This window comes from Rhagoletis zephyria, unplaced genomic scaffold (genome assembly GCF_001687245.7).
Source record: "Rhagoletis zephyria isolate East Lansing unplaced genomic scaffold, Rhagoletis_zephyria_1.1 Rzeph_scaffold_11181, whole genome shotgun sequence".
Classification (NCBI taxonomy): domain Eukaryota; kingdom Metazoa; phylum Arthropoda; class Insecta; order Diptera; family Tephritidae; genus Rhagoletis; species Rhagoletis zephyria.
Window position 1 is genome coordinate 1 of NW_016168258.1, and position 11,574 is coordinate 11,574.

General features: G+C 39.3%; 1 protein-coding gene across 1 annotated transcript; it reads left to right on the plus strand.

Moving 5' to 3' along the window:
* Positions 1-38: 38 nt before the first annotated feature.
* Positions 39-11,247, plus strand: LOC108376889 (E-selectin-like; the record flags this gene model as incomplete). The annotated part of the gene is given in 19 exon segments (XM_017633148.1): positions 39-264; positions 4,999-5,148; positions 5,238-5,376; positions 5,378-5,412; positions 5,478-5,684; positions 5,687-5,707; positions 5,710-5,771; positions 5,901-6,144; positions 6,147-6,230; positions 6,233-6,307; positions 6,370-6,432; positions 6,435-6,530; positions 6,533-6,547; positions 6,614-6,685; positions 6,688-6,739; positions 6,804-6,916; positions 9,306-9,659; positions 9,740-10,237; positions 10,356-11,247. Coding segments are annotated over 19 exon segments (2,640 nt in total), but the record flags the coding sequence as incomplete, so codon positions are not given.
* Between the last annotated feature and the right edge of the window lie 327 nt (positions 11,248-11,574).

Below are 11,574 nucleotides of genomic sequence, written 5' to 3' on the forward strand. Positions count from 1 at the left end.
CAAATAAATAATAAGTAAATGTGTTATTCATTATTTTGCACGAATTAACTACAGCAAGTTGCAAGTTTTTTGCTTATTTGTTATACTCTGTACTTACTAAATTTTTTTTAGGTGGCAATTTGGTGCACGATTTTCGTGGCGCTGCCAATGATTATATACTCTCCGAATTGGAGCGCCGCAAATCAGAACTAAAGACACAGCTGGTGTGGATTGGCGCACAGAAGGAGCCCGGCATTACTTCGCGCACCTGGAAATGGGTTAACGGTAAGCCAATGGGTTTGTTTGTCTCATAAATTTTTAATTAATTAAAATTTTACATTGGAAAAATTATGTTTCACAAAAGCAAAAAGTACATACACAAGTATGTATTTATGTATGTACGAACTTTTGAATATAATTTATTAAGAGTAGGTAAGAAACATTTGCTAACATTAAACCTTTTATTTCATGTGCATACATATGCATGTGTGTGTGTATGCAGTTTTAACATTTGTCGCGCCGCGATGAAATTAGCAAACTTTAAATTTATTATATTGTTGAAATTTCTTCGGACTCGTCTGTTTTATATTTTTTTTTTATTTTTTTTTTTAGTTTTTATGGCAGCAAAAAATAAATATTTGTTTTTCGTTTGCTATAAAAACCGGTGTTATTTTATTTTCATCTTAATTTAGTGACACACACACCTAAAAAGGCTGAAATTCAATGTTTGCTTTGAAGAGTGACTGCGAGAAAATTATACCGGCTTAATTGAATGCATAAGCTCACCCTTATAAAAAAAAAAAAAAACCTTGAAGATCAAGAAACCAGATTCGAATTTGGTCAGTGGGTTGCGAATAAAATTGTTGAAATGTTTGCCGGAATTTAAATCCCAAATTTCAATAGAATACAAATTAATTACTTTTTGTAAATGCAAATGGATTGTAGACGAGAGCGATTTATCAAATCCATGGCGGCCGCCAAGTCGTTAAAGGTGCGTCCTAATACTCGGTAGGACTCTGGTTAAAAAATTGTCTACCTCGCCAAGTACAAAATGTCAAACCATTCGTCGTTCTGTGAAAACAACAAAGCGCTCACCACAGCGTCAAAAATTTGTTTTGCTTATAAATCATTAATAAAAGTAAAATTAATCTAAATCCGGACAAAAGTCCAAAAGTTTTATTTGACCATCACTAAATACAGGAGTGCCATTTAAATTTCCTCTATAAATATGCGGACGAAATCTCTTCTTTTAGACAGTTAAAAACTTCAAATTATGCACTTTCCTTGTTATGTGTGTCAAAAAATGGGGTTACACGGAAGAGGATATGCTTTGTCCATTTTGCAAAAAGAAAAATAAACGTCTTCCCATTACTCGTATATCTTTTGAGTGTTTTTCCTGCATAATAGTAAAAACTTACCTTTATCATATTTTTCACCTTCATCTTAATCTCAATCACAATATTTATCTTAATCTTAATATTGATATTATTCTTAATCATATTCTCAATCTCAATCTTAATCTTAATATTTTTCTTATTCTTAACCTTATTCTTATCCTTATTATAAATCATTTCAAAAACAATTTTTTTTTTTTGAGATCGGGACCATTTTTTATGAAAAATTGCTGTGGAAAAACAACAACATTCAAAACTTTGTTATTTTCAAACACGTTTGGTTTTGTTGTACAGTGCTATTTATGATGAATTGTGACCTCCATGGTTGGTTACTTTCATAAAATATTTACATTTTCAGCTCAAATCAATTAATTTTAGTGACAAAGGCTGTTTTAGGAAACCTCACCCGTGCCCATTTTTATGTATTCCACACATACTTGACCCCCGATTAATTGGTTTCCCCGCATAATTGGTTAAGAATATGTGCTATGAAATTGATATACCTTAAATGTTTCCCGCTTAATTGATTCCCCGGTTAATTGAATCAAAAATTGTGCAATTTTTGAAGTGCAACTAAGCGGGGAATATTGTAAGTCATAATATTATTAACAAAAAGCTTACGATTACTATAAATTTAAAATTTTTTAAGGAAAGCTAAACACATTTTTTTTCAATTCAATGTAAAGTCGTTCGAATCTTTTAAATGCGATTATTATTTAACTTCAAAAAAAAAAAAGGTTCTATAGAATGATGAAGTTTACCTTTGAGTATATTTTAGCAATTCCTTTTCTATTATTTTAATTAAAACAATACACTTATAGAATTTAATAATCAGGAGTTCAATGTAATAATTTTTTCTTTCTTAACATAAAAATATTAAGGCACACAAAAAATCGAACTTTTATTTTTCCGTTCTAGTAGCCCAACGTCGTGGTAGCTATTACGCATGTTATAAGATCCACATATGTCAGCTGTTTAGCTTTTCGTTCCTTCAGTTTTCCCCATAGGCTTCGATTTCGGAATATCTCCAAGATGTTCGATTTTAGTTTCCAATAAGCAGAAAACGTATAAAAATAATTGTAAAATGAAGACAAATCCGAAGCAAGCGAAGCCAACGGGAAATATATTCTTCTTTATGCGAAACAGCATCTTCGAATATCTTTGAATTATAAACTGATTTCCGCAATGAGGAAGGAACTTTTGTGCTGGCGACAAGGAGATCACTGATGCTTCCTCAGGCTTGGCCGCCGAGTTTATAAGGCCAGACAGGTAGTTTGTGTGGATCAAAATATAAGCAGAAAAGTCAATATAAAATGGCCCTGGAAATCTTTGTTTGTAGTACATAAATATTCCTGACACACATGCGCCGTAAATAATCTCGTGCGTGTGTTTAAAAAAATAATCTAGGTATCTTTTCTGCGAGGTATTTAAAGACCATTCATTACCGTACCTAGCAAAGCACTCATATTTTTACGAATTTCTAAGTACACACATGCGAGCATCGTTTTCGAAATTCCAAAATTATTTGGAAGACTCCTGGTTTTCGTTGCGTTTTATATCCAGGTAGAATTGTAATCTGCAGGTACAAAGTTATAACGCCTAAAGCCATACATACATACATAGCATGTACATAAATACATATGCTCTATTCCAGCAAAAAATCTGGAATCGCTACTTGTGGTAACGTGTTTACCTAAAGAATCAATGTGAAATCGAAAGAAATTGGCAACCGCCTCCACTTTTGCCCCTGGAAGGCATTTCTTTAAAATGGGGATGTGATTGCCGGTGTTGGCTTTGAGAAAATTTTTCATTCTCCGTAATGGGTTAAAGAAGCAAATGATAGTTTAGATATTCTAAGTAATATCACCTTTAGTAACTCGTTTCCACTTAAAGCGATTCCAGATTTTGTGCCGGGAACGTATTCTAAAAGGTATCGCTTTCGAATGTCTAGTAGTTCTTTTGCAAATTGTTTATGCTGTCGGGCATCAAACTGAAAAAGCCGCACGAGAAGTGAATCGCTTAAGCGGGACTGAAGGTTGTGCCCAACATCAGTCTACATTGTTTCTCTTAGTGCTGTCAAAAGCGGTTTTAAAATCGTCATAAAGACGGTGTGTGTGCCGATTTGCATATCTAGTGTCTTCTCCGGTATTTGACGTGCTGTGAAAATATGGAAAATGGAAGACTGACTTGGGCTGACGGGCTTTAGTCTATAACATACCATTGCCGACGGGATTTATACGCATCATAAAGATGGCTTGGACAAAGTACACTAAGATTCCAATATCAATTCGCGGGCCTTGATGTTTTTAAGTCGGCCCTATTGCTGTGCTCACCTCGTCTTACTCAAGTAGAGGAACGTTACCATCATCCCTAAAACATTAGCCCTGGACATTCTTTATAAAACGCGCCATCGATGTAGCCATTTAAAAGCGTTAAGAAGTACATCAAGAAGCATATCTTCCGTCTATCATAACATGATCAATTTGGGCCTTCGTTCTTTGATCAGGGTATAACCAAGTAGTTTTGTAAAGGTTTCAATGCCGCTGTCTGGCACGTCTACTAGCCTCTCTCCATTGTCAGTGGTTTGGTCATGAAGGCTAAATTTTCCTACTTTTGAACCAAATATTTTTTTCTTTGTACACCCTGGCATTGAAGTCGCCAAGCACGATTTTAACACCGTTGCGGAGGCAGCGCTCATATGCTTCCTCTAGGCGCTGGTAGATTTGCCCCTTTAGTCTCTTCATTCTTCTCGCGCGTTGAAGCGTGCGCACAAATGAGGCTTATGTTGTTGTTATGTTCACTGATTAGTTTCCTATTTTCATTAATTCTTGAATATACAAATGAAATGAAGCTCGATGAGCAGTTTGCAGCTCTCTACAAAGGTATCTGATTATCATGCTTGTAAATATAAAAGATACATATAATTAGTGCCGGCGAAAAGTTATAGGTAAACCTTTAAAATATTTCCACAAGTCCGTAAGAAAGAGGCATTGAAAAACAAACGTGGATGCCCTTAATACTTAATTTCAACCAAATTCGACATACCAACTTGTTTGCCCAGAAAGCCACACAAACAAAAAAAAAAAGGCCCCAAACACAATAAAAAGTGAAAACCAATATCGATTTCGTTAACAAAAATATTTCTAGAAAATCCAGTTATCGAAAAAAAAAATACAATACGCGTACGCTTTAAAAGGAAAAGGTCGCTTTTTGAATGCTATTCAAATGAATACCACCATTACACGCACAGTTAACAACAATGGCTGTGCTAAATAAGCGATAATTGTATGCAAATGCAGTTGGCCAAGGCGGCTAGGGGCTATTTTAGCGTGCAACCATATTTGGTTGAGCCACTAAATGTTCTTTGAAAAACGAAAGTCTTTGGCGTGCCACGCTGCATTTTAATTACTAGTTTTCCATGCAACGATTAAAAAAAATGAATTTACAGTAAATTAATTATATAAGCTATGCGTTGTTGCTAGTTTTATAAACAAAAGCAGTGTGAGCCCGCAATGTGACCGTTAAAAGCGATTTATTAGCCTTGCGCGAATGTAAATTTTTAAATAAATATTAACGCTGTTTTACAGCCATATTTAATAAAATACTTGTTTGCAAATATTTATAGGCGAACTGGTGCAGAAACCGGCCTGGGGCAAAGATCAACCGAACAACTATAATGGCGAGCAAAATTGTGTGGTGTTGGATGGCGGCCGCAACTGGTTGTGGAATGATGTGGGCTGCAATTTGGACTACCTGCATTTTATTTGCCAGCATTGTGAGTTTGAAAAAGAAAAAAAGCCAATGTTTAATTTGTTCGCTTCTAATTACACACTAATACCGGACACACGCTCTTTTTTGATTTAGCGCCGCTTTCGTGTGGTTCGCCGGACTCGCAGCAGAACACCACAATTGTAGGCCGAAATTATACGCTGGGCAATAAAATCACGTACGTTTGTCCAAAGGGCCACTCGCTAATCGGCGATGCGGAGCGCACTTGCCGCGCGATGGATTTGGAGCGGAAGGGCGCCCACATGTAAATGTGAGTAGTTACAAAAAAAAAAGCGCATATAATTTTAAATTCAATCATATTCTTGCACACCATAGATGTCGATTGCGGTCCGCTGCCGGAACTGGAGCATGGCGCCATTCTACTTTCGGAGCAACGCACCAGCTATGGCGTACAGGCGACCTACACTTGTCACGAGAATTACACGCTCATTGGCAATGAGAATCGCACTTGTGCGCTGACTGGTTGGACGGGCAAGCAGCCGGAATGTCTGGTCGATTGGTGTCCTGAGCCGCCACGCATCGCCGGGGCAGCGTAAGTGTGACGGATAACGCGCCGGCTCAACGGCCACATATGAGTGCGAGGCCGGTTATGTGTTGGTGGGCGAACCGGTGAGTTAACTTTTGATTTCAATAGCAAGTGCGGTAGCGAGCAGCAATTATTTATGCGCAACTGCAGCGCTGGATTATGATTTCAATTTATGGTGTTTTTTTTTGCAAATTTTATTGTTGTTGCGGTAGATAATTTCCTGCGGTCTTGGCGGTGAATGGTCCAGTAAGCCACCATCATGTCGCTTCGTCGATTGTGGCGCACCAGCGCGTCCCGATCGTGGTCATGCAGTGCTGGTGAATGCCTCCACTACTGTTGGTTCGATGGTGAAATATGAATGCGAAGATGATTATTGGTTGGATGGTCCATCGGAGTTATACTGCACCAAGGAGGGTAAATGGTCTGGTGATGCGCCAGTATGTGAGCTGGTCGCTTGTGAACGCCCCATGTGCCTGCCGGTTCATTTGTTGTTGGCTATGATTACAATGTGCACTCAAAGATTCAGTACAACTGCGATCCGGGCATGTGCTGCGCGGCAATCCTACGCTGGAATGTTTGGACACTGGCGAGTGGAGCACAGATGCACCGTTCTGCGAATGTGAGTACATAGTTAGGTAATGAAAGCAAAAGTCCGGAGACCATGAAAGTTCTCATTTACAGATATCGACTGTGGTGTTATCACCCCGATACCATACGGCTCCATAAGATATATCCAAAATACCACCTCGTGGGTTCGGAGGTAACATTCAGTTGCGCTCCGTCCCACAAGCTGAATGGTGTCGCCAAGCGTGTTTGCCTAGAATCAGGTGGTTGGAGCGATGCACGCCGAAATGTGAAGGTAAAGGAGCCTCTTCTAGTCTCATTTTTGTATAGTTCATAATTACAGCCTCTTTGTCTTTCCCAGAAATCCGTTGCTCAGAACCTGTACTGGCGGCGCACAGTTTGCTTTCCGTCACAGGAAATGACCGCATGTACGGTCGACGCTGATACGTACAGCCGACTCGACACAGAATAGCGCACAGACTTATAAGTAAGCGAAAAAATATTATACAACTTAGCAGAATTTCAAATTCCACTAAAATTTTTTCACACAGGGTTGGCGCCTTGGCTAAATATCGCTGCGAACGCGGTTATAAGATGGTCGGCGAGGCTCTTGTGACTTGTGAAGACAATGGGCAATGGAGTGGTGCAGTTCCGGAATGCGTATGTAAGTATAATAATTGAGTTGGTCATTTGACAATAGCTACGGGACACCTATCGCCAGAACTCCAGCCGACTTATGTATGGGTGAATAAGAACGAAGTTGGGCTGTTATGGTGCGGGTCTCCCGAGGCAGACAAAGTTCTGTCCCGTCCACGTCAGCCGGCTCATTCCTACGACAGCCGGTTCTACGTACCGGGATGACTTGGGTTTTATCCGACCAAGAGCTGTTGTTTCGGCGATCTAACCCCGTTTAGGTCGTCGAAATCCATCAAACTTTGTTCGATATTGGGGCTATATCTTTATCTCCATCTTCAGCTTTGCTTCAACCCTGCAATCTTAATTTGGGGTTTCTGGAAACTCAACAGGTAACGCAGAGTGATATTGAAAAACTGTTAGGTAGGAATATTTTAGAGCATTTGAGAGCTGACGAGTGTTGAAACAAAGCGATAAATTTATATGCGATGGTATGTATTTGTTGATCGCCAAGCAGCAATGAAAGCGTTAGGCTCTAAAGTAGTAGAATCAAGAATTGTTCGGAAATGTCGTGCATAACTATATTATGAGTATGAGCACACATTAAAGATCAATAACAAAGCCACATCAGCACTGCTCTCTGCTTTGTTCCTGGACATAGAAATATCGACTTTTGAGAAAGGATATAAGTTTGAAATCCCTAGCAGAGATCAATGCACCCTGGACGTTACCAGGGTCCACGTATTCTCTTCAGTTCTACACTGACGGATACAAAATCGATAACAAGGTCGGAGAGGTGTGCGCTCGGAACAACTAGAAGGACCAAAGTCATTCCGACTATCGGACTACTGTAGCGTCTTTCAAGCCGTTCTTGCGGCAATACAGGAGGCTGTCGAATGCTTAAGGACAGAAGAACAGATAGAAAAGTGGCTTTAAAAGCTCTCACATTCATATGCAACTCGGAAACAATAACGAGTTGCCGCAGATCACTTATCGTCAAGGCAGAGCAGTTCACTCTTCACCTGGTAGGGGTACCAAGACACAGAGGTATACCGGGTAATGAGTTGGCGGATGAGCTTGCAAGAATGGGAGCTTCCCTTACACTTTATACGTCATGGAATACACTGCGGAAAGACGGTCGCTACCTGCAAGTTCACTACATATACAGGCATTCTCCGTCTCTGAAGCAGGTCAAAGACGGAATCAGCTGGAAACATTCAACATGACAAAGCTTATGTGGCCGGAATGGGAGGAGAAAAGATCGAGGGAGCTCCTTATGCTGCGTCCAAAAGAAGTTTCTTTGGGTCTGCTGACCGGTCACATCGCCGTGAGATTCGGAATGCTGTTTAAGGACTTCTGCAAGAGCTGCGGGGACGAACCATAGGATACCTGTGTGGAATAGCGGGCGTAAAAATAAGTCGATTGTTAAAATTGACCAACCGCATACTCTAGTTTGTATAGGAGAGGCAGAAGGGGTTACATTCTTAATTCTGGCCTAACCAAGCTATATCGAAGGGAACGAAATAGCCGATAAGATGGTTAGACAAAGTTCGGTAATGTAGACAGGCGAGGCGCTCAACTGCCCCCAACCGCCGATTTGTAACATTTCGCATCTACCACAATAATTTACCCCAATAAAATATTTGTGGAACAAATCAGACAACTGTGAAGTCCAAAGATCTCTATGGTTGAGGCTTATTAAGAAACGAACCCATAATATCAGCCTGGAAAATAAACGAAAAGTTAATCTTGACAAAGGGTGTTACTATGGGCTCGGTGTGCTCTACATATCTCCTAATGCCTTCCCTTTTCACGGAGTAGAAATTCGGACGATGTCGGACAAAAGCTTACGACTGACCTATTTTACTGAGTAATTATGATCCTGTCTTCTTGGGTGATGGGTATCGATGCAAATGGAATGATGAACTGTACAAGCTTTTTAACGATGCTAGGGCATTACGTACACATGGATGACGACGCTACAGTGAAAAGATCGTTCGACTTGGGACTCGGAAGTCGTTCCTGCTAAGAACGCTAAAGGTTTTTGCAATTGTCGGCCTCTTTAGAATCTATGATCCTATGGTTGAATTTCCACAGGTTCGAATCTAATTGACTTGCTTTTCCATCACTTTATATAGTTTACTCCAAATGACTGTGTGTCTACTGCTAGGGTGGTCAACCTTCAAGGACATCCAACAGCACTTAGCTTCGTAGCCGTTTTAGATTTATAAAATGTTGCTGAATGTTTTACAGTCCTATAGCAGTTACTTTGTTTATCTCCTTTTTCCTAGCATTGACAAATTAAATTCTAATGTCTATGGTACCATCATATTAGGGCAACCATAGTTAGAAATCATTTATTTTATAATGAAATGAAATTGCTTTACAAAGAAAAAAACGATGCCCGTTTTTTTTTTCAGATGTCGAATGCGGTATTCCAGCTAATATTACGAACGGCAAAGTCACCCTAGCAACAAATGTGACTTACTATGGTGCAGCGGCATTGTACGAATGTAATGCTAATTTCAAATTGGATGGAGTGTCACGTCGCTTGTGTGCCGAAGATGGCACCTGGAGCCACGAAAAACCAGCTTGCATAGAAATCACATGCGATGAGCCAGATATTAGTGAAAATCTTATAGTCGACGCAGGCGAGCACTCTGTGGGTGCGCTAGCGAAATTCAAATGCGCTAAGGGACGAACACTGATTGGCAATGATACGCGAGTATGTCAAAAGAATGGCAAATGGACGGGAAAAAGTCCCAGCTGCAAACGTAAGTAATGGACAATTACTCTAAATAGTCGGATTTGATTGAAACTATGCTTCTATTTGATTAAATTTTAACTTTTTTAGCTGTTGACTGCGGACGTCCGCCGATGATCGAGAATGGCCGCGTGATTATCGTGAATGAGTCTACCTTATATGGCGGCTCTGCTGAGTATCATTGCATACCAAGCTACAACCGCATCGGACAATATCTGCGTAAGTGTACCGAAGATGGCAGTTGGAGTGGCGAAGAACCGCGCTGTGAGGTCGCAGCCACAGAGGCGCAGGAGAGCTCCAGTTTGGGTACTGGCATAGCGATCGGTGCAACCGTTATCATTGTGCTGCTCTTCATCATTGGTCTGATATTCTTGCACCGCAACAAGGCGCGTCCGGTTAAGAATACCGAAAATGTACAAGCGGCCGAGACCAAAGATGAGCGTAACGCAGCTGTGATGTCCTACTCCACCTTGGAAGCGAATAATCGCATGAATTTGGACAATGGGCCACCAGCGACATTCAATACATTTCAAGTGAACGGAAGAGGTGGGGCGAATGGTAATGCGGCGTCCATTGGACGGAAGCCAGGTGTGTGAGAGCAAAGAGTGGGCGATTGCTTATGAAATAAATAGAAATTGGATGTTAACGTGTCTAATTTAATGTTGTGTGTTTCCTTTTTGATTTTTTTTTTTTTGTTTTTGCACAGAGAACATTTACGACCAAATACCTAGCGAACAATTCTACGATGCGCCATACGAGATGCGCACCAACGAAGAGGTCTACGAACCTGAACCGACGGCCGGAAATGTCATCACCATAAATGGCATATCTGTGCGATGAGCAGCACGCGGAACCGAAGTCAGACAGTTGTTGTGGATATTTTCATAAAAATTTGCATTAATTAAGTGCTAAATTCATAGTGAGCATAGTGATGTGTAATCAGCTTTTAAAGCTATTTAAATATTAAATTTTTGGGTTTTGTTTTGGATTTCAGTATGCGCTCCTACATGCATACATACATATGTTGAACAGTTATTGAAAAGTATACATGTGTAAATAATTTGCCATGCTGTAGTCCATATGTATACGTTCATTCATATGTGAGATGTGTGGACTGATTATCTTAGATACCAGCTTATGTGGAAGAAATTAATCAAAATCATATTTCTGATTTTTATATGAGCACTAGCATTGGTCTAGAGTTTTGGTTATGAAAACTGATATGCTACGAAAATTCCAACTAAGGGAATGCACTTAGGTACCTATTAAACCATAAACGCATGTATATGTAGCCACTTTATAATACATATACATAAACATCCATATAATCCTATAAATATACAAACACACATACATATATGCATATATATGTACCTATGTATGTTAATAGAGTAGACATAAAATTGTAGATTTTGTAAATTTTTCTTAAGTAATAAGCTAAAATATACCATATATTGAGTATAAGTTGCCTTGTAAATATTACGTGATCTGTTTAATTTAATGTTAACAAAATATTTATTAATGGTCTGTGTCGAACTATCAAACAATAAAATGAAATATACGATTAATAAAGCAATACAGATTATAAACTAAATTCATTTATACCTATTTCTTTCTATTTTCTACTAGCTATTAAGCGCATAAAACACGAATCAAAATAGGTTAGGTTCACATAACGGTTATTTGTAACGGCATAGGCATAAATATATGAACGTATACAAATCCTTATACAAAGATTTTCCGGATAAAGGGGGAAGCCGATTGAGTCATGGAACATATCGTTAGCTTAGAGCAGGGATGAACAGATTTTTGGCTCTTAAAGCAGTCAAGGAGCCAGCAAGTGCTACGCAAGAAATAAAGCAGTTCTTAGGGTAAAGAGGGTGTAAAAAATACATGAAAATCATCATTTATATTAGTAATGATAG